Source organism: Suricata suricatta, chromosome 3 (genome assembly GCF_006229205.1).
Source record: "Suricata suricatta isolate VVHF042 chromosome 3, meerkat_22Aug2017_6uvM2_HiC, whole genome shotgun sequence".
Taxonomy (NCBI): Eukaryota; Metazoa; Chordata; class Mammalia; order Carnivora; family Herpestidae; genus Suricata; species Suricata suricatta.
This window is the reverse complement of record NC_043702.1, coordinates 32,207,811-32,230,393: the sequence shown is the minus strand read 5'-3', so window position 1 is coordinate 32,230,393 and position 22,583 is coordinate 32,207,811. Positions and strand designations below refer to the sequence as shown.

The 22,583-nt window shown below is 41.4% G+C and overlaps 1 protein-coding gene and 1 long non-coding RNA gene across 3 annotated transcripts in view; one reads left to right on the top strand and one right to left on the bottom strand.

Moving 5' to 3' along the window:
* LOC115287527 overlaps window positions 1–22,583 on the bottom strand; it is a 79,529-nt gene that overhangs the window by 8,865 nt on the left and 48,081 nt on the right. The window lies entirely within an intron of this gene.
* The window catches only part of KIAA2012 (KIAA2012 ortholog), a 104,802-nt gene continuing 97,587 nt past the window's right edge, over window positions 15,369–22,583 (top strand). The window contains exons 1-2 of the mRNA XM_029934049.1: window positions 15,369–15,549; window positions 16,939–17,223. Coding sequence (XP_029789909.1) covers window positions 15,466–15,549; window positions 16,939–17,223 — 369 coding nt within the window. The 5' untranslated portion in view covers window positions 15,369–15,465. The remainder of the gene's footprint in view (window positions 15,550–16,938; window positions 17,224–22,583) is intronic.

The window sequence follows — 22,583 nt, the reverse complement described above, 5'->3', positions numbered from 1 at the left end:
AATCAGATTTATGCTATCTGATTGTGTAATTAGACTTGGCTTTTAGGCCATCCTAACAAGTTTATTTGAAAAGGAAGAGAGAGCATTGTTTATTGGAATGGCAATAATTTGGGTTTCTTTAATTGACTCCTGGTGTGAATACGTTGATGCCTGCTGTTCTCTAAGAGGCAGCATGGAAAGTTTCCAGGAAAGTTCACATTCCAGGGGCAGCTTTGGAATCTACTTTCCATTGCAACCAAAGTCTGCCATTGGAGCTGGAATTTATCCCAACAAAATGCCAAATTTCAAAGACACCCTCACCAGGCAGCAATCATGGCTGTGCCAGGGGGCTGGATAAGGAGCCCACTTTTGAGCTAAGCCATCAAGATAATGGAGGGCATTTCCGAAATCTTACCTTCCCTATGTCCAAAGCACTAGAACACAAAGAGTGACAAAGGCTGTGGCTTCAGGAGCCAACAATTAGGATTTGTAGACAGTATTAACATTCTGACATTGTCAGCCCCAAAAGAGCAGCAATGAAGGGGGAGAGAGGAATACCAGATCTTTCTCCTCCCAGGGCTCCCAAATTCCCAAAAGCAGTGTTGCCAGTTGCCTGCTAGAAATGAGTACATTCCATAGGAAATTAATATGGTGCAAAATAAAAATAATCCATAACCCACTTGAAACCAGAGTGCGTTTTGAAGTCCCTCACTACTCTAAGCTCTAGTAAATTAATGTTTTCTTAATAGGGAGTTTTGGTCAGAAAAAAGGTTGAGAGGGGCACCTGGGTGGCTCAGTTGGTTAAGCATCTGACTTTGGCTCAGGTCATGATCTCGCAGTTCATGAGTTCAAGCCCCGGGTCGGGCTCTGTGCTGACAGCTCAGAGCCTAGAGCCTGCTTTGGATTCTGCATCTCCCTCTCTCTCTGTTCCTCTTCTGCTTGTACTCTGTCTCTGTCTCTCTCAAAAATAAATAAATATTAAAAAATATTTTTAAATTAAAAAAAATAAAGAAACAAGGTAGAGAAGAGAGGTCCTGAAAGAGGAAGTAGGGATTTCAAATCCTGGTTTGACCTAGAAGGACTAACAGATGACTCTCTACACATGATCATAATGTCAACTCTCCCTCCTTCTTCTGAGAACATCTAGAATCCAACCCCACCACGTAGCACTAATCATGGTCCTTTTGCTGACCCAGTGCCCCTGAACATAGTTAATCATTGTGAGGGTAGGCATCTGACCCAAGCTGGATCACAATGAGCTTTTCCCAGGGAATTAGAACTGGAGCTAAAAAAGAAGTCAGTCTCTCTCTGGGTCTCTGGGCTGTACTTCTAGGTCTTCTTCCTCTTCTCCACAAGACTTTCCTGCTTCTTATTGCTTAAAATGTCTCTTACCCTGAAGAATATCTGATAGTGCCAACTTCTAAAACATAGTGGTAATTGGGAAAGTGGTGGAAAATAAAGCAAATGAAAGAGTAGATCTGAAATGCATTGAAGACACCTACCTGGCACCTCCAGAAGGACTGGGTGTCTGTCCAAGTCCTCGAAGAAGCAGACACCAAGACAGGATTAGATATGCAAGAGATTTATTAGGAAAAACAACTGTGAAGGGAAATGGGGAAGGAGCCAAAAGAAATATCAGACTGGGGACAGATTTGACCTTGTGAAGGAGAGGGAGAACTGGGACCCAAGTATCTTAGACTATTTTGCAGTTTCAAAATATTCTCTTTTTTTAACATTTATTTGTTTTTGAAAGACAAAGAGACAGAGCATGAACAGGGTAGGGGGCAGAGAGAGAGGGAGACACAGAATCTGAAGGAGGGCCCAGGCTCTGCACTGTCAGCACAGAGCCTGACGCGGGGCTCGAACTTACAAACTGTGAGATCATGACCTGAGCCAAAGTCAGCCGCTTAGCCAATTGAGCCACCCAGGTGCCCCGCAAAATTCTTTTTTTTAATGTTTATTTATTTTTGAGAGAGAGAGTGGGGGGTAAGGGCAAAGAGAGGAAAGAGGGAGGACAGAGGATCTGAAGCAGGCTCTGCACTAAGAGCAGAGAGCTCAATGCAGGGCTTAAACTCACAAACTATGAGATCATGACCTAAGCCTAAGTTGGAAACTTAACCAACTGAGCCACCCAGGCACCCCAGGCCTAAAATATTCTTTACATATTTGGCAGGGCAGGAGCATCTGGCTGGCTAAGTCAATAAAGCATATGACTCTCAATCTAGAGTTCATGAGTTCAAGCCCAATGTTGGACATAGAGCCTACCTGAAAAACATAAATAAAGTTCGGCAAGGCAGCTAAGGAGTCCTTGAGACAAAGTCACCCACTGGAGGAGTACCCAATCTTCAGTGTCTCCCAAGAACAAGCCTGCCTGCTACAGTATGATGTCATACTCAGTCACCAGCTAGGAGCAGCCTGTGGGAAGCTTGGCCGCAGGACAACCACAGTGATGGATTTCAGAGTGGGCAACTGGGGCCCTCAGTTAATTATACTCTGCACAGTTGGAGATCTGAGACGTACTTTTTCATGTTCACCATGGTCTGCCTCTTCTCTCCACAGGGTCTCATTCAGCACCTATTTCTTCAATGTCCACTTGAATGCCACCTGCTCCTCTGCCCTGATTTATACAAGAATTATCCTATCCCTTTGGATTCCCACAGCATTTGCTCAACCTAATATTTTCTATCTTCTATTACTTTCTTGGAATACTTTCTGTTTTACATTGTGAGTGATATATGCAGCCCACCCAGATCCAATGAACCCCGGTAAGCCATTATTCTCTAAGGGGACCGAGGTGAGGGTAGCAGCTGCTTACCTTATATGCCTACTCTGGGCACTTGAATTTTGACCTGAATAGTCGGAGTTTACCTCATTTAGGCAGTTGCTTTATTCCCTCTAGTCTCAGATTCTTTGTTCACATCTTAACATTTCTAAAATTGGGAGGCCACTTAGAACTTACGTTAAAAGAAATTTGCCACCTGCTGGCAGGAGAGTAAGTAGAGACAGAGCTGTTACTGTCTGCCCATGGGAGAACTTAGCACAGCATATTTACAATAAGTGAAGCAAATATTTAGTGCTGAAGGCATGACTACACTTTCATGTTTTCTAGCAAAACAACAGCCAAGCACTCCAGAGGACACTAGAAGAGGATTGCCGGTCTACACAGTGGGCATAGTAATTACATATAATAAAAATTGACAGACATCTCAGGAGAAATAGCAGAATTTTTAAAGTTAAGGAAGGTTGGTATGATTAACTCATTCATCACAAAATGACTCTCAGGCACCAAATATCTTTTAGAACCTTCTTTATAACTTTCACAAGAAGCTGCTTACCTTCTAGAAAGGATCAATTTCATTAAGAGTAGAACAAAATTGGGGAGCCTAGGTGGCTCAGTCAGTTGAGTGTCTGACTTTGACCCAGGTCATGATCTCACAGTCCGTGGGTTCAAGCCCCACATCAGGCTCTATGCTGACAGCTCAGAGCCTGGATCCAGCTTTGGATTCTGTGTCTCCCTCTGTCTCTGCCCCTCCCCCACTCACTCTCTGTCTCTCTCTCTCTCTCAAAATAAAATAAAGACATAAAAAAAAACTTAAAAAAAAAAGAGTAGAACAAAATTATGAATTTAACCAAATAGGAAATACAAATGAAACCCTGGTATTTTACAATATAGCTAACAATTGGACTGCCTAAGCCTACATTTTCTAAGGAAGTCAAGATCACTAGGCCAGGTGATAAAAAGCAGATGATGCTATCTATGCACAACTGTCAACAGTCACAAACAATTTAGAAAAATCCATAGGTTGAATCTGAAAGAGCTTTATTCTTCAAAAAAAATTTTTTCAACATTTATTTATTTTTAAGAGACAGACAGAGTATGAGCAGGTGAAGGGTAGAGAGAGAGGGAGACACAGAATCTGAAGACAGGCTCCAGGCTCTGAGCTGTCAGCACAGAGCCTGATGTGGGGCTTGAACCTCTGAGTGAGATCATGACCTGAGCTGAAGTTGGACACTCAACCGACTGAGCCACCCAGGTGCCCCGTGAAAGATCTTTATTCTTGGGGTGTCTGGCATAGTTGGTAAAGCATGTGACTCTTGGTCTTAGGGTTATGAGTTCAAGCTCCATGTTGGGTATGGAGATTACTTAAAAGTAAAACTTTTAAGGATATCTGGGTGGCTCAGTTGGTTAAGTTTCCAACTCTTAATTTTAGCTCAGGTCATGATCCCAGGGTTGTGGGATTAAGCCCTGCATCAGGCTCCACAATAAGCTTGGGGCCTGCTTGAGACTCTCTCTCAGAGTGCTTGAGTGGCTCAGTTGGTTAAGCAAACAACTAGGCTTAGGCCATGGTCTCATGGTTCATGGGTTCAAGCCCTGTGTCAGGCTCTGTGCTGGGAGCTCAGAGCTTGGAGCCTGCTTCAGATTCTGTGTCTCCCTCTTTCTCTGCCCCTCCCCAGCTCGTGCTCTCTCTGTCTCCCCAAAAAATGAATAAATGTAAAATAAAAATTAAAAAAAAAAGACTTTCTCTGTCTGTCTCTCTCTGTCCCTCTTCCCTGCTCTGCTCTGTCTCTTTCCAAAAAAAAAAAAAACACTTTAAGAAAAAAGTGAAGAGGTTTATTCTCAAACATTGAGTGAGGTACTGAAAAAGAATGTACAGATAAGTGTTATATTTATAGTGTCTTTTCCCCCTTAAGCCCTGTTATTATATTATCAGTTTATCTAAAAATGTATGGCATCTCGAACTTGAGGAACTAGGGTTACTATAATAATAAGTAGAATAGTTCTTCAACTTTTGACTTTAGGTTGATGCCAAAATGATTTGTTAAGAATGACAAAATCCAAACTCTGCAATAAGAATTCTGTACAGTTTAAATATTGAGTTAACAAAGCTCAGTACCAATGGTCCTCAACTTGCTGGTTCAACATACGATGTTTCAACTTTATGATGATGTGAAAGCAATATACACTCAGTAGAAAGTGTGCTTAAAATTTTTAATTTTGACCTTTTCCCAGGCTGGTGATATGCAGGATGATATTCTCTCATGATTGCTGGGTGGCAGTGAGCTTCAGCTCCCTGTCAGACCATGATCAGGAGGGTAAACAACTGATACACCAACCATCATTCATTCTCTACCCATACAATCTCTCTGGTTTTCCCTTCCATTATTCAATAAATTGCTTGAGATATTCAATGCTTTATTGTAAAAGAGGCTTGTGTTCGATAATTTTGTCCAGTTGTAGGCTTATGTAAGTGATCTGAGCACGTTTAAGGTAGGCTAGGCCAACCGATGATGTTCAGTAGGTTAGGAATGTGAATTGCATTTTTAACTTATAATATTTTCAACTTACAATAAGCTTATCAGGACTTAACCCCATCATAAGTTGAGGAAGATCTGCATATGCATCACAATTCACTCTCCCTCCCTTGCCTATGGGAGACATAACTGATCAGCCATGGGGCTCCTTTTAGCTAGGCCACGACTCTGAAGAATTATTCTCATTCAAGTGTTCTAGGAAGCCAACTGATTGGACTTGGTACCTAATAAGACACTTGTTTGCCATCACTATGCTATGTTCTTATATGGAATTAATTCCAAAGAATATACAAGGGGTTCTAACACCAGTCTCCTCTCTCTCCACCCTAAGAAATTAGTGAAAGCTTACAATAGCATGGCCAAAAGAACCATTTGGGAGTCAGCTTGGAATCTTCTTGCAGGTTCTGGAATCTCTAGACCTAGTGTCCCACATTGTTTTAAGCCACCCCACCTTGTTACTAATCACAAAAAATTACGATTTTCTTCCTTAAAATATCCTCTACAATGCTTAATGTCTGTTCTGCTAACTAATGAAAATGGCAGTGTGGTATTTCATAAAATTTAACACTCTCACCAAGTGTTCTGTGTCTTTATTCTCTTGGTCTTTAATCAGAGTGTGCTATCCTTTGTTAGGAAGGATAAGAATCACTGCTTAGAACTGAAGCTGAGAATGTATACCTCATTTCAGGGTATCTTGATACTTTCTATGTCATACCATCAAGCTCCTCCTGGGGAAAAGCAACTCAGGGTATTACTATTTAATCATGTCAACCCCAGGTTCATATAGGCTTATTGGAGCATGTCTTATTTTCCCTTGCTAGGCTGTGAGCCTCCGGAGCCCAGGGACTATACTATTTATGTATCCCAATTATACCATTTTATATCAAAACATTCACATAGAAGGTGCTCAGTAATTTTTTTCAGAAAGGGGCTCAAAGGGAGGAGAATTCTTTTATGGTACTGGGTTACATCTCCATTTTAATCTGTTGTGACTCTTGGATCTGAGGAAGGATTAAAATAATTTTCTTTCTATAAATATTAACCTCCTCCTCATTTCCATCCCAAGAATCCCTGATATTCAAAGAATTCCTCAGCCTACAAAATAAATAAACATAGAGTGCCTTTCATTTGCTTCATCAGGGTTTCTCAATGCTGGCTGAACATTAGACTCACCTGGAGAGCTCCTAAAAATGACAATGCCAGGGCCCTAGTTCAGAATAATTCAAGCAGACTCTGTGGCGGTGGGACACTGGCACATCATCTCTCCTAGTTCTTGCAACAGCCCCACACGATAAGTGCTATTCTCTCCATTGTCCAGATGAGAAAACTGAGGCTCTGGGAGGTTAGGAATTTTTTATTACACATCTAACAGGAGATAGGACAAAACTGGTCCCCAAGTACCTCCCAAATGTGTGCTGTTTTTGGTAAATGCCCTCCTTAACATATTTTAACAACATGTGAGGTAGAACCATTGAAAGCCCTTGCCCAGCTAAGCTGTGGATAGGCTGGCATCAGATACAGAGAACCATTCATCCATGCACAGCAGCAGGAGAGGACCTTCACTGGCCCAAGCAGAGCAAGCACAAATCTTAACTGTCTCTGAATTGTGAGCTGTCCTGTTACATCGCGGCACCATGACCGGGATGACTGTTTTCTCTTGAGAAGCCAGAAAGTTAGGGCAGCAAAAATACTAGAGCTAGATGGCCAGCCAAAAGTCAGTATCTTTTGTAAATATTCTTGAATTTTGAACACTTTTAGTCCTGAATGATGCTGCTATGTATTTATATTTCAATGAGTCTAAGTGCTCGGGATAAGGTTTTATTTTTAAAAAGATAAGGTGAATTAAGTGGGTTGATATGGGTAAGCCAAAAGTGAGAACAGCTTGCTTTCTACCTCATCTCTATTTTGTTACTTTCACTTGATGTATTCCCTAGACAAAACAAGAAAACTCAAAGCAACTCTCAAAAAGACCAAAGAATTCTCCCTAAGAATGCCCATTCTTTATTAGAGAATTTAATAAACTATTTTCCCCAAATGTTGCATGAATGGTTACTTTTTCCTGCTATTCTGAAGCTACTGAGACATCTCGGGGCAAGTGAAGTCGCCGCCAGACTCCCTGGGTTACAGTGGAGGCAGACTTCTTTCCCCAGCTTGTGGCTGACTGGGGACAAGCCTTCCACAATATGGATGTCGTTGTTTGAACTCCCTCAGCTCAGCAACGCCCCTTGTCAGAGCACAGAGCCTATAGTTATATCATAGATCAGCCCAGGAAACAGCTAGTCATGAATCACAGAGGCTCATGGATTTCTGCCGAACAAAGAACTTCAGCTCTGGGAAACTTTCTAGCTCAGACTTTCTCTCTGTCCCAGCGGAAAAACAGGTAATTTCCAACCCTCCGGTAGAAAACCAGTGCAAAGATCACACAAGGCAGGTGTATTCAACCCAGCCATGGCTTTATCTTCTCACATCCACAAATGCTATTTTTCATACCAGCTGCATCCTAAACCCTGAGTTAAGATGGTGATTAGTGGTGGTGGTGGGCGTCTCAGTAGGAGCTTTCTTAAGAAGAAAGGGCTTTGATTGAGCCAATGAAAGCTGTTGCCAGGGAACCAGATGCCATGAACAGGCCACTCCAGCAGCGCAAGAATACAAACCGGGAGTGTTGGACTAAGCATTAAGTGTACTTGGCAGCCGAGTCCTACAAGGCCTGTTAACCCTTTGTGCACCTATGTCTAGACAGTGAATCAGGAGAAGGATTATCATAAACTCTTAGAAGCCACTCCTGCTCTCAGTATCTCCCATTGGAAGGCATTATTTCAAAGATGTTCTCCCTGCTTGACTAACAACTCCCCCAGGACACCTGTTTAGAGGGGGTTGGCATCAGAGGTGGGCATGACTGAGGGCTGGCTACGAGGTCATGAGTTTCTACAGAGGGCGCTGCTCATATCTGACCACACTTGTCACATATGACACTATCCAACTTGTGATAGAGTTTTGTCTGGTCTTTCGGCCCCTGGGGAAGGGATTCTGCTACCTCAGGTGAGTATGCTCTGTGAGATGAGAAGGAAAAACTTCCCTTCTTCCTTAAATGTATACTTACAGAGCCTCCTAAGGCGAGCCAGAAGTTGGCAGCCTCTGCTCCATGTTAAGATTGTTCTGAGGAATGTGGGCACAGGCTGGCTTTCAGGAAGATGGGGGAGCAGGCAAAGCTGCTGTGGCTGGGCCTCCCAACCTACCTCCAAAAGAATACCAACTTCAGTCTTGCCCCACTTTCCCTCTTTCCCTCATCCTTCCCCCATCCATCCCAAATTCAGACATCCACTCTGGGTCCCATTCCTACACGGTGTGGTTAATTCAATCTCTACAGAGGGACTTGCATTTTAACTCCATTCTCAGGGAGACCTGAATTTCCCAAAGGAAACTAGAAGTTGAGTAACAGGCAGGGAGGTCACCTGTGAGCTAGGGGCTCCCGGGTTTACAAGGTGAACTGTAGCAATGCATGGGCCTTGAGATGAAGGCTCTCCCAGAACCCAAGCTCTCTGATGCCCCTTCCCCTTCCTCACACTGTCAGTCCCAGGTCCCTGGGGCTGAGGGCGGGGACACATCAATCTGTACATCAAAACCTTACCAATATGGGCAAATGGTAGGAAGAGAATTTATGTATATCCTAGGTTACATAATACATATGTCCCTGAAAAAATACACGGTTTATATGTCAAATGAATATTTCTCTAAAATTATTAGCGGAAGGCTTACAATTTTTACTCTGTAGTGGTTAGAGAATATAAAAATTATTCTCATCACAGGGTTTAGAGAGTGAACTGGAAGCCAGGTGACCGAGCAGTGTCTGACTGTGCATGCCAGCAACTTAGACTTACTACCTACTCCACGTGAGATTTCCTACCATGAGTAAATGACTTGCAGAACAGCATTTTGTATAGTAAACCCTCACTACTATGTGCTAATAGTGGAGAGAGAATTCATGTGTATTCTAAATTATGGAATGGAATTTTTTGTTAAATGATAATTTCTATGTATCGAGCACATATTATGTGCCAGACACTGCATCTATTTGTTAATTGAATAAACATCATCATAACAATATTTGATGAAAATCAAAAGAAGAAATTTTCCTACCACCATACTAATGACCTTGATAAAATATTTTATCTTCTTATTCTAATGTTCAAATGATCAGAATCCACGCAGTTTTGATGAATGGCATCTCCTCTGAGCCTGTCCCTTCAGAATTAAAATCACCGCTGCTCTCATCACCCTCCACAGGTTGGTTCCTGTAAAGGTTCGTTACCTTTGTCCGCAGTGACTGAGTTGCTAGCCAGAATAGTGATTGATTTTCCCCATGTTATGAAAGATCCAAAAACCTGTGATTTTTATTTCATCTCCAACTTACTATCTCCCCACCATTAATTTAAAAGCTTGCAATTACTGTGAGAAGTCCTACTAATAAAATGAAGCCCTAAGAAAAAGCATAGCTAAGTATTGTAGACTCCCAAAGCAAACCATTCAGAAAGATCTAAAATAAATAGATCTTCAGTCCCCTCCCTCCTGAACTAGGCAGGCCATGGGGTCATAATTTTTATGTAAAGAGAGAAAGAAAGCAGGGAGTCATCACTTTCTCCCTTCCTATGATTCTAGAATATTCTTTATTGCCTTTTGTATTTTCTTCTTTCAAACCTGACCTGCACCACATGAGAAATTAGCCCCAGCCTCTGAGCAAGCCAAGTAACCTATCCTCAGCAGGTCTGTGCTTCTTCCAGCAAATTTAGAGGGCTGTATCTTACACACTGATTCTCTTGGTGCCCTTTCAGCCTTTGAATACCAAGTTTTTATTGGTCAGTCTTTGACCTATAGCTCTAAGCTTTGTGCTATAGGCAAACTATAGCCTATTAAAACGGGCTTTGACCTAATTATCTTCTTTTGTATATCTTTCCTGCTGGCCCAAAGATCATTGCATATCTCTCTGGGCATGTGAAAAAGCAAGCAAAAAAGTTTTATGCAGCTCCTACAATACATAAGGGTGCTATGGGAAGTACTAAGAACGAGAAGACATGGTCCCTACCTTCCAAAGACTTACAGTCTAGTTGGAAGTATAAAACACAAGCAAATGGAGACTTAACATGCCAGGTGATGCTGATTAGCATCCACATAGCCTATATTTTAAAAACTCCTTTGTTTTGACTTTCTCATACAACTTGTCTTTGGTGCTTGTGGTAGATAACTATGGATGGATCTATCAACCTTCCTTCCACCTTTCCTCTAGAGCAAGAGGTCGAAAAGCTGAAAATATGATTTCCAAGACTCTCATGCAACTAGATTTGCAAGGTAAAGTGAGAAGAAGCAATGTTGGGGACATAGGAGTGTTTTGAGGCATTCACAGAGCCAGACACAGATGTGGTGTCCAGTCACTACCTTTGTGGCTGAAGAGGGCATTGTGGTGACCTCAGTCATAGCAGTTTCCTGACTGCTCGATTTTAACCATGATGAACCTTCTCAGGAATAGTTGCTGCTACTCTCTTGCAGAAATGGGATGAACAATAGGCTGGGATAAGGACCAAATTTGGACAAGATCCCATTTCACCTCCAGTTGGCTCTGTGGCTTTGTGCAAATCATCTAATCTCTCTGTGCACTGGTCTTTCCTCTTTGGGTAACAAGGGCAACATCAATGACTTTTCTTGTAGGCTGCCCCTGTAGGTGATTACAATTATTGGAAAACACTATCATACTGCCCTTTAAAGGGGAATGAGGACCCTGACACTATGCCACAGGCCACTTTCCTAGAATGGCATCCACTTACCCTGAGCCCTTTGGAGCAAGGAACAAATTCCTGGATGAGGTAGGGACATGGCCATTGAATAACATCTCTTTTCTTTGTTTCATGTGGTTTCTATTTATTTACAGAGTGCCATGGTTATTCATGATGCTTTACAAATTATAAAAACAAGGTCTCCACCCTATAGAATTTACAGTGTAATTTAAACAGACATGCTGCATGGGCTGACAGGTCAGGCATGCCATGAGATGGTGTTGGTGTTATATAACATGGGTGTGGAGGGTTTCTTCTTGAGTTATAAATACTTTCCAGTTACAAGAGCCTTTCATCTGAGATCCCCAAGCACTTTAGAATAGCAATAACCTCGATTGCTTTCTAAATGCACTTTCCATAAATTGCTGTTGGGACTGAGTAAATGCTTTTAAATGTCTATTAATTGATCTGTACATCTGTTCATTGTCCATATTAAACAGCAAGGATGTAAACATGGCAGTTTAGGAGAAGCTTGCATTGGGTTGTGGTCTGACTGCTCAAAGATTACAACCCCAAAGAGGCCTGGAAGCCTTGTCACAGTGTCAGGAGAGCCAGACAGGCACCTGGGTATTTTGCTCACTCAACCTAGACTCAGCAAGGTCACCTCCTGGAGTTTGCTAAGTATGTGTGAATTAACAATTCAGAGTCAAGTGAGCTCAGAGGAAGAGTTTCCACTGGAGAAGCTTGTAGTCAATCCTTGGCTGACAGTAGTGGTTCTTATTTGGGTCCCAGTCACTCTGTCACTTCCCTCTTGTGTTCCTTACTCTCTTCCCTGAGTAACGGCATTTTCAAAACAGCAATATTTTGATGTATACAATATATACAATGTATTATATATACAATATATACACTATTTTATTGTAGTTGGTATAGAGTTTCCCCCTCTATGTCTCACTCAAAATCATTTAGCAAGTGATTATTCCTGACAATTTGACTAATTCATTCAAATCCAAGAAAAGGTTGGCCTGGCTACAAGGTTCTGCAAGGTCACCTGGAAGTTTATGAGACAGGCATCCCTCATCCTATCCATTGTTATACTGTTCTCAGAGTTATCTTTCTTAAAGCCAGATGGAATGCCATCACCCCCCCCCTGCTGTAAAAAAAAAAACCTACCTGAATAAGAATGGCAATTATTTGTCAATGAAAATGGAAAGATAAATAAATTAAAAGAAAAAAAAGAAATCAGTTCTACTAGAATTCTCCCACTTACGCCTATGGTAAAAAGAACCATGTTTTACGCCCCACTACAAACAACACAGCATAGAAGTGGCTAAATAAAGCAATGTTTGAGACAACAAACTCTATAGTACTTTACACAGTGTTCTATTACAGAACAAGTAGAACTAATGTCAAACAGATTACTCTGAACTCCTACTATGTTTTATGATATATTCCATGTAACTTAATTTTCAGTAATAGATTGGGGCTGTTCCTTCCTTTGAAATTCAAAATAAATCTCATTATGAGCCTGTGAGGAAAACAAACTTCAAGTCTGAAGTTCTATGAAAACATGAAGGTTAGGAAATGACATATGTTTTAATGACCAAAATGTTTGAAATGATACTACTAAAAATAAGCAATCTAATTCTGAATCCTGTAACTTTCCATGTTTTGCTGATTTTACCTCAAAATCCTTCAGATCAATTCTTTTTGTCCCTCTCCCACTCCTACATCTTATAAAATAATAAACAAACAAACCTGAAGAATAAAGTCCAAAGTGCCTTAGCAGGGCACATGTGGCCTTCATGACCTTGGTCAGCTGGCCTGTTTTTCCAGCTTCATCTCTGTCCACATGACCCATGGCTTTAGCAATACCAAAGAAGTTGCCCCTTCTCTGGAGATCTCAAACTTTCCTGTCCATACCTCCTGCAGTGTCCTCCTTCATCTTCACTCCTTGCCGTACATTGCTGTCCATTAAAGCCCACCTTTAATATCCCGTCTCTTAGTAGCCTTCTATGAAGGCCCACCATGCATCACCTCCCCACCTCTTTTCCTGGAGCACCGACTTATCTCCATCTCCATGATCATATCTGTCACATCGCCTTTCAGGTGCTGGTTCATATACGCCTGTCTTTTCACCCTGCTGGGAGCTTCTTGAGGACAGGGACCATGTATAGTAACATATGTTAATTATATTATATGTAATTATATACTAATATATATAATTAATATATATCTTGCTCAATAAAGTTTTGTTGAGGGTCCTTTTTATACTTCAAAGGGGCAGAGAGGGGAAGAGAGGGAATGGTTGTAGCTTAAGACCTTGTAAACTGAGGTACCTGGGTAGATGCCAGTTGAGCATCTACCTTTAGCTCAGGTCATGATCTCACAGTTCATGAGTTCAAGCCCTGCATCAGGCTCTGTGCTGATAGCTCAGCACAGAGCCTGCTTGGAATTCTCTCTCTGCCCCTCCTCCCACTTGGACTCTCTCTCAAAATAAATAAATAAACTTTAAAAAAAGACCCTTATAAACTAATTGGAACCCTCATTTTGTAGAATTTGTCTTTCCTGCTGTGAGGAGCTCACTCCAAAATAATTATGACCAATTGGCCTTCAGATTATAAAGTGATAAATTCTGCTTTTTTGTTTTCTTTTTCAAAATTTTAATTGTGGCAAAATAGACATAATGTGAAATTTATCATTTTGATCATTTTTAAGTGTACCATTCAGTGACATTAAATACATCCATGTTGTTTTACAGTTATCACTGCCACCCATCTCCAGACCTTTTCATCTTCAGTTTTGGGTTTCTGCATTCAATGTCCTAATTTTCCATGATAAACCCAATCTAACTATATAGCATGACTTATATTTCTTCCTCATGAGACTTGAGTCTACCTCTTGGGAAAGTCGCCACCACAGAGAGTGAGCTAAAAGGTAACAGGACCTGTAGGGGTGCCTGGGAGGTTCAATTGGTTAAGCAGCGACCCAGCTTCAGACCATGATCTTGTGGTTTGCAAGTTTGAGCCCCACATGGGGCTCTGTGCTGACAGCTCAGAGCCTGGAGCCTAGTTCATATTCTGTGTCTCCCTCTCTCTCTGCCCATTACCTGTTCACACTGTGTCTCTGTCTTTCTCGTTCAAAAATAAATAAAACATTTTTTTAAAAGGTGTTTGTTTTTTAAAGGCAACGGGTCCCATAGCTTGTACTTCTTCACACAGATCAGCCGGGGGGCACTATCACAAGACTGCCCTGGAGGTTCAGCTGACAGATGACAGGGCAGGTTGGTTTTCCAGGCCAAAGCAAGGCCCTAGATCACCAGCAAAAGGGTCCTTTGGTTTCTTGACACTCTTCCCCCTGTCCTGTCCTCATAGTGTCACCATCAAGGAGAACCAAGCAGCCCAGACTATAGCCATGATTCTCAAAGGAAGTGCTACTGGTATGCAGACTGGGAAAATTCTGCATGTGTAGGACAGTCCTACACACTGCAGAACATTTAGCAACTCCGACCCCTGCTTGCTAAATGCCAGCAGTGGTCCCCAGTCATTGTGACAACCAAATGCTCCTCCCCCACCACATCTCCCAAAGTAACCCCTTCTGGAGATTGCAGGTTACCCAAGTGAGATATGCAAAGGAATCTGGAGATTCCCAGTACCTGCACTCAAAGCAGAACTCCATAAAAGGCCTCATGCCCAGTTGAGAAGATGCTGGAGCTTAGCCAAGGAAAACATCACAGGTTGCGTTAGGTGACCTAGACAACTCCTCTGATTCTGTTAATGGTTAGTTGACAGTGAAAGGCTTGCATATTGGGAGAAAGGGAAAGCCACTTTCTAAAAGCAAGATGAGTACTATAACCAAAAAAAATTCCATTGCCCCTGCTCCCCCATTCAGGACTTGAAATCTGAGCCTAGTCCCTTAAATGTCGTTTGACCTTCCCTCCCCCACAGTGTGTGAGCAGTGCCCTCAGCAGTCTCTCCCTTGCCTATGCTGGTTTATGAAGCTTCACTTCCCTGTGCTGCCATAGCAACCAGGAAACAACCTCTGCTCACAATGAGAAGGATGGTGCCCTGGCCCAGATCTGTAGATGCACACGGCTGGTAACAGAGCAACAGGACCAAGGGACAACAAGGCCACAAGCAAAGAGGAGAGAGAGGTTGCCCAGAGAGTAGAGGAGTCTGGGTTTGCAGTTTATTTTTTTTCTTCTGACAAAGACACACACTGTCTAAACTGTGTGGCTGGTTGTTATTAAGAAGCTGCTGTACGAAGGAAAAATGTATTTAATAAAAGGCCCAGTGTTTGTGGTCTTCTAGGGCTCACTGCTGAGCTCAGGAAATCTTGAGGTGTGACCAGTTTTCAGCCTTCAAAACCAAGATGAACTGCCCTTGAGAAGGGTGGTCAGAAGGCAAACATGTTCACGCTCTCTCTCCTGAGCCGGGGACATGGGAAGTTGGTCCAGAACAAACAGAAGCTAGAAGTCTATTTTGAACCAGAGGTGAGTCTTACAGTTGAATAAAGGCATATTTTGGAGGTGGGAAAGGAATGCTCTATTTCTCCATTTGGGTCTGAGCCATGTGTGTTTTGGTTCTATTTGTTAGGTGGTGGGGGTCACTGGTAGACCTTCCCTCCTTGGTGAAACTCAAGAAAATAAGGAAGTTTGCTTGCACATCGATATTGCCACTGGGACCCTCTTCCTTTGCCTTGGACGCTAATTTACAGCCTCATTTGCTTTAGACTGAAGGAGATTCCAGATTGTCTAGAATTCAGATGGTTTGGTTCAAGACCAGAATTTCCATGTGGGTTCTAGGCAAGCTGATGGCTGTTCGGTTTTGAGAAGTTGTGCTCCGTGGTTGACATGTTATATATGTTCATGCCATTTCAATGGCTTCCTTGAACTTTCTGAAATTCAACCCAGAGGGCTCATATTTAACATAGGCCAAAAAAATTTAATAAACAATAAAATCTCATTTTAGAAGATTTTAAAGAGGAGGCAAAATTCCCTTGTACTGGAATTTTATTTCATTGAATCCTGCCAGGAATAAGAAATCCAGTGGGGTTCTCTGAAAATTTTTAGATCATACAGAGATTTCCATTGTCTTGGTAGTTTGTCATATTTGACCTTTGCTATGTTAAAAGACACATAAAGTTTCAAAGGACCTCTGTGGCCAACAGTATTTACTTACTTATAAGATGTGCAACTACTTCATACGGTCCTAAATAGCCAAATTAGGTCATGTTACATAGCATCTGGAATGCATGGAAATTCTCCCTGTGCACAGTCGAAGTGATGGTTGGAATGGTTTTCCCCTATTTAAACTGCCAGCTAGTCCAGTTCTAATTTCAAAGTTATCTGCTGCCCTGGATGATTCTAACTACTTACTTGCATACCAGAAAATTTTAACTGGCCTGTAACCTACACTCTACCTTATTTAAGACTCTGGGCATGAATGGCTCTCCTGAAAGTTGTAGGGGGTAAAACAGAACCCTGCTCTGGGCTCTACTGATTCTGAAGTATGGAGAATAAAACCAGTTGCTAAGAAGTGTAGTTATGTTCTGTGATACCATGGGAGCACCCAGAGAAAATCAGTCACCAAAAAAATGTTGGGGCACCTGGGTGGCTCAGTAGCTTGAGTGTCTGACTTCAGCTCAGATCATGATCTCGTGGTTTGTGAGTTCGAGTCCCACATCCAGCTCGCTGCTGTCAGCACAGAGCCCACTCGGATCCTATGTACCCCATCTCTTTGTCTCTCTCCCGCTTGCACTCTCTCAAAAATAAGTAATTTTTAAAAATAATTTAAAAAAAATTTTTAAATGTTAAACACCTTGCACAAGTAGTATTGCTATAAAAGGGGCCTTGGATCAAGATGGTTTCTTTCCATTGCAGGATTACTTGAACTGGAAGTCCCCAGAGGATTATGTCCTGGTCAGCAAACCACAGGAGGATGGGATTGCCAATCACCACAGCTGGAGCCTCTTTCTTCCTAAAACATTCAGTACTAGAAAGGGAGCCCTGATCCTCTACTCAGAAGGTTTAGCCTTATCAGCATGGACACCTGAAGGGAGAAGAAAAGGCTCCTACCGCCCCAAAGGCCACAGGAAGCGGCTGGGTTTTGAACTGCACACACTTCAGGACCTCAAAGAAGCCATCCTGGCATATGGAAGGGGACAGGTAGGCATAAGAGTCCTGGGTTTGGGGAAGGCACTGGCCTATGTATGTGTCTAGAAATCGAGTAGTTATTTTGTCTATAATTTCTCAGACCCTAGAGAAGGTATGAAACCCTCAGACCTCCATTTCTTCATCTCTAAAATGGGATTGTACTCTTGGCCTTATCTGCCTCACTCAGTTGTTAAGAGGCTTAAATGAGATAATGTATGTGAAAAGGCTCTGAAAGCATAAAGGGCTCTATTACCATCATTTTGTATTTTCCTTTCTGTTAGAGTAACACAAAGCCCTTTTCAGCTTCAGACAGATCCAGGCCAGCAGACATTTCATCAGAAACCTTGAAACCCTGTCTCATGGCCACAAGCATCATCATCACACCTCTGATGTTTTTGGTTTTGTGGAAATGAGAGGGAGAACATTTTAAATATTTACCTTGAGCCCCTCAGCATCTGCAGAAGTTAATGAATTTTTCCATTCTGAATTTAATATTAAGGGGAAATCCCTGTGCTCGTTTTTCTGATTCATACCTTCTAACGTCTTATGAGATGTCCACATGGCCCCTGCTTTATATAACTGCATGCATCAGTCCTTTGGCAAGGCCATGTGAGAGTCTTGGAAGATGTGTCACTGTACACAATTCTAGGTTATAGATGCTGGGTCACTCCCTAGTTGTTTTTTTGAATTTATGTATTTTTGGAGAGAGAAAAAGAGTGAGAGAGTGAGAGTCGGGGAGGGGCAGAGAGAGAGAGAGAATCCCAAGCACAGAGCCAGACATGTGGCTCAAACTAATGAACCTCAAGATCCTGACCTGAGCTGAAATCAAGCCTCAGTTGCTTAACTGACTGACCCACCGAGGTGCCCCCACTCCCTAGCTTAAAATCTGCTGGCTTCTCATTCCCGACAGGAAAAAGTCATTAGCTATCTATACGAGGCCCTTCGGGCTGACTTTCTCTTCCATATCCAGCCACATCTACCTCTTGTTCTTACGACCACCTCAACTGTGAACCCAAGACCCTACCCATATGAATAGTTTACCATTCCCCAAACACTCTGCGCCCTTTCCTGACTATGCTTCTGTATCTGCTTCTCCTTCTCCTGCTTACCCTTCAAAATATTTCCTCAGTGAAGTTTTCTCCACTTCTCTAGGCATATGATATCCCATTGCTCCCTCCTCTGTGAACATTCCCATACAATCATGCATTGCCATTTATCACTTTGCCCATCTGTCACCATCTCCTTGAGGACAGGGACCATGTATAAATCATTTCCAGAAAATAGTGAGTACCCATAAATATTTGTGGAATGAGTAAATTAATCATAGGATACTTTCAGTGTTTCTTACGTCATTTCTCAGTATCATTATTGCGAAACGTATCACCTACCCCACCCTACAGAGAGCTTCCAAAAGGAAGGATTCCTCTGTCCTTTTTCCTTTCAAAATACAGAGAAGTATGTTAACTAAAATTTAAATTTAAAAAATGGTATTATAAAGAAATATAAAGAAGCTTAATAACTTGGCCAAATACCCAATTGTCCCCTCTCTTAAAATCATAAATTCTTGGGGGTGCCCGGGTGGCTCAGTTAAGTGTCAGGCTTCAGCTCAGCTCATGATCTCACGGTTCGTGGGTTTGAGCCCTGAATCAGGTTTTGTGCTGACAGCTAGCTCAGAGCCTGGAGCCTGCTTCCGATTCTGTATCTCCCTCTCTCTCTGACCCTCCCCTGATCGTGCTTGTCTCTGTCTGTCTCTCAAAAAAAATAAATAAAAAACATTTAAAAAAAATTTTAAAAAAAGAATAAATTTAAAAAATTCTAAAAAGTCATAAATTCTTGGGTGAAAGGAAATCAATTAGTGTGGAATGCTTACTATTATTTTATACCTATTATTTTATTTAATCGTCACAATGGCCCTGTGACATATTGTTTTCCTTACCCCCTTTAATATTGAGAAAATTAAGGCTCAGAGGAGTTAAGTGATCTGGCCAAGGTCTGAACTAGTAAATGACAGAGCCATAATTCAAGCCAGAGATTGCCAACCTCTCAAGGGCAGGCATGCTTTGCACTTGTGCCCTGTTGTCCATGGGCTTGGAAGGGCCTCCAGATGCCATTGTGCCAGGACTTGGCCTGTTTGCCCCCACGTTCATTCCTCACCTTTACCTTACTTTGCTCTACACAAAAGTAGGGTTGACCACAGGCTATATATAATTCCACAAACATCTGTGTCAACTGGCTTCTAATTGAATTTGCCAGTGGAAGACATTGGAAGGAGACTGAAGAGAAAGAGAACAGAAAAACTAAGGTATTTCTCCCCTTCCGATCTATCTGTACGTGGTGAGAAACACCTCCGTCACCTCTGTGGTCCGGCTTCTGACAGGCCCAGTGTGGCTCCTCGCCAGGTTCCTCCAGCTGACCCGACCTGCTCCTTCCTGTGTCCTTGAGCCCAGGGATGGTGCTGCCTTCCTGATGTTACTAATCTCTGTGTTGCTTTGCCATCTTTCTGGCTTCTGAGCTCTCTAATCACCTGTGCAATACATTTTTTTCTGAGTTTAAATACTTAGAGTGGCTTCTGTTTTCCTGGATGGACCCTCCTATATAGGCTAACTCATTATCAAGAGTAAGAATACCTTCCACAGCTTTCAGACACTTGTCTATATAGCTTAAAATTTCAGGCAGCAGGGATATTTTTACTTTATAAAGTAGAAGAGTCTATTTGGGGATGGCTTCATTTTGGGTTAGACTTGGGCTCAGGAAAAAGGGAAGTTCCTGTCTTCCTGTGGTACCCACATAACCAGATACATAACACACACCTGTAACAAAACAGAACACTGTTGTCTATCTCCAAATAGGTAGAAGAGAAATGGTGTGAAGAAATCAGAAAGGAAAGAAAAGAACTAGTTACAGGGTAGACATTTAAGATTAAAGGATGTTGTAGGCTGAAATAAGAGAAGCAACTTGAAGGGATTTGGGGTTAAAGAAAATGAACAGCTTGAAAGAGGAGAGTTTGTGAACTGGAGACCACCATCTGATTATGAAAACTACAGGCTGGCAAGAAGCTTTTAAAATCACAAAATTCTGTGCTGGGAAGGCTCTGGGGAAATGAACCATCTCATATATCAGGAACACACATTCACATGACTTTTCTGAAGGGCATTTTGGCAAAAGCCTATATAATACTCTGATTCAGCATTCTACTTTTAGGAATTTGCCTTAGGAAATAATCAGAGATGTGCCCAAAGACTTATGCACAGAAATGTTTACTACAGGTTATTTATTACTATACAAAGCATTGAAAATAATAAATATCCAACAATGAAACATTGATTAAATAAATTATGGTACAGTCAGTAATGGATTTGGGGTTGGACAATAAAGTTATATATTAGCCATGAATAACATGAGAAAATATCCACAGCATATTTTTAAGTCAGGTTAGAAAGTAATATTCATATAATAAAAATACCAAAGTTCCTTAACATTTTTTGTGTATTTACTATGTTCCTGCCACTGCATTAAGTACTTTTGGTATGTAACTCATGTATGCTTCCTATCAGTCCTAAGGGTAGGTACTATTTATTATCCCACTTTAGAGGTGAGGAAATTAAAGCATGGAGAGTTTGAATCATTCACTTAAGATACAGCTATGTAGATAACTGCACCAGAATTCGAGACTAGCAGTATAGAAAACATCACCTCTCTAATGTAATTCCAATTTTTAAAAATTAGTTACATAAACAGAAGGATAAACATCAAATTTTAACTATCGGTGGTGGAATTAAAAGTCATACTTTTATTCATACATCCATTTTTATAAACATTAATTTTTTAAGTCATGGAATTTTAAAATTTAAATAAAAATCTATGGGTAATCGTTCATGTTTATATGGATTCCCTGTACATATGTAATTAAATTCTATTTCCTCCTATGAAAAAATAAAATCTTTTTAAAGTAAAAAACCATGACTTTGAAGGAAGTAGACAATGATGAAGAATGAGGTTGAAATTCTCAGTATCTCCTTGTCCATATAGTATATAGTTCCAGAGTTAAAAACATCACACTCAAAGTAAAAGAACCAAAATGGGGATGGGAGGGAAGGGAAGAGAGTTGACAGAGTAGTGCTGCTTACAGAGGGATCTATACTGGTTGAACTGTGAATCAGGAACCCCGCAAATTTCCAGCTTATTCAGACCTGTAATAATAGAGCCCACCACAGGGAGGTGCAATTAAATTTTTAAAGCAACTCACATTATCTCCAGTTCCATATATGGATCTAATGACATTCAGTGGCAGCATGTCTGAGTTTTATGCTCAATATACACTTATTCTTTCTGTTTTGTTTTTTTTTTTGAGAGGGAGAGAGAGAGAGCTTATGGGGAAGGGGGAGAGAGAGAGAGACAGAGACAGAGAGAGAGAGTGAGAATCTTAAGCAGGCTCCACACCCAGTGTAAAGCCCAATACTGAGCTTGATCTCAAGACCCTGAGACCATGACCTGAGCAGAAATCAAGAGTCTGACACTTAACCAACTGAGCCACCCAGGTGCCCCTACTCTTTAACTTTCTTGACGCCACAACTCCTAATGAGCAAAGATAAGTGCTAAGTCAAGAGATTAGATGTTACAGTTCTCACACTTCTAGATACACACAATATGTTGCTTTGTGTTTTAAAGAAAATATTGTTAAAACATTCCCAAAGTGATAACCATTTTTCCCAAGGGCTTTAATTCATTCAGCCTCCCAGTATTTAGAAATCAAATAGTGGGGGCATCTGGATGGCTCAGACCGTTGAGCATCTGACTGATGGTATTGGCTCAGGTCATGCATGATCTTGCAGTTTCATGGGTTTGAGTTCTGAGTCTGGCTCGCTCGCTCGCTCTCTCTCTCTCCCTCTGCCCCTCCTCTGTCTCTCTTAAAATAAATAAATAAAACCTTAAAAATTTTAAAGAAATCCAATAGCTATAAAACTTAAATCACTATAATTTGGAGTAGGGTAGTATCTAAATGATAGTTATAATGATGCTTTTGAAGTGTAGCAGAAGCAAAGCATAGAGAAAGTACTTCTCAAATCATCAGAAATATTAAATAATTTTCAAATTATTTTAGTATTTCATATTCTCTTTTAAAAATATTTTTTATTTTTATTTGGTTACAAAGAGTGTGTTTGTTTTGACTTTTTTTTAACCTTTTATTTATTTTTGAGAACGTACAAGTCAGGGAGGAGCAGGTGGGGAGACAGAGGATCCAAAGCAGACTCTGTGCTGATAGCAGCAAGTCTGATGTAGGGCTTGAACTTACAACTTAGATATCAAGAGTCAAATACTCTACCAACTGAGTCAGCCAAGGTGCCCCTAGTATTTCTTATTATATTTTTTAA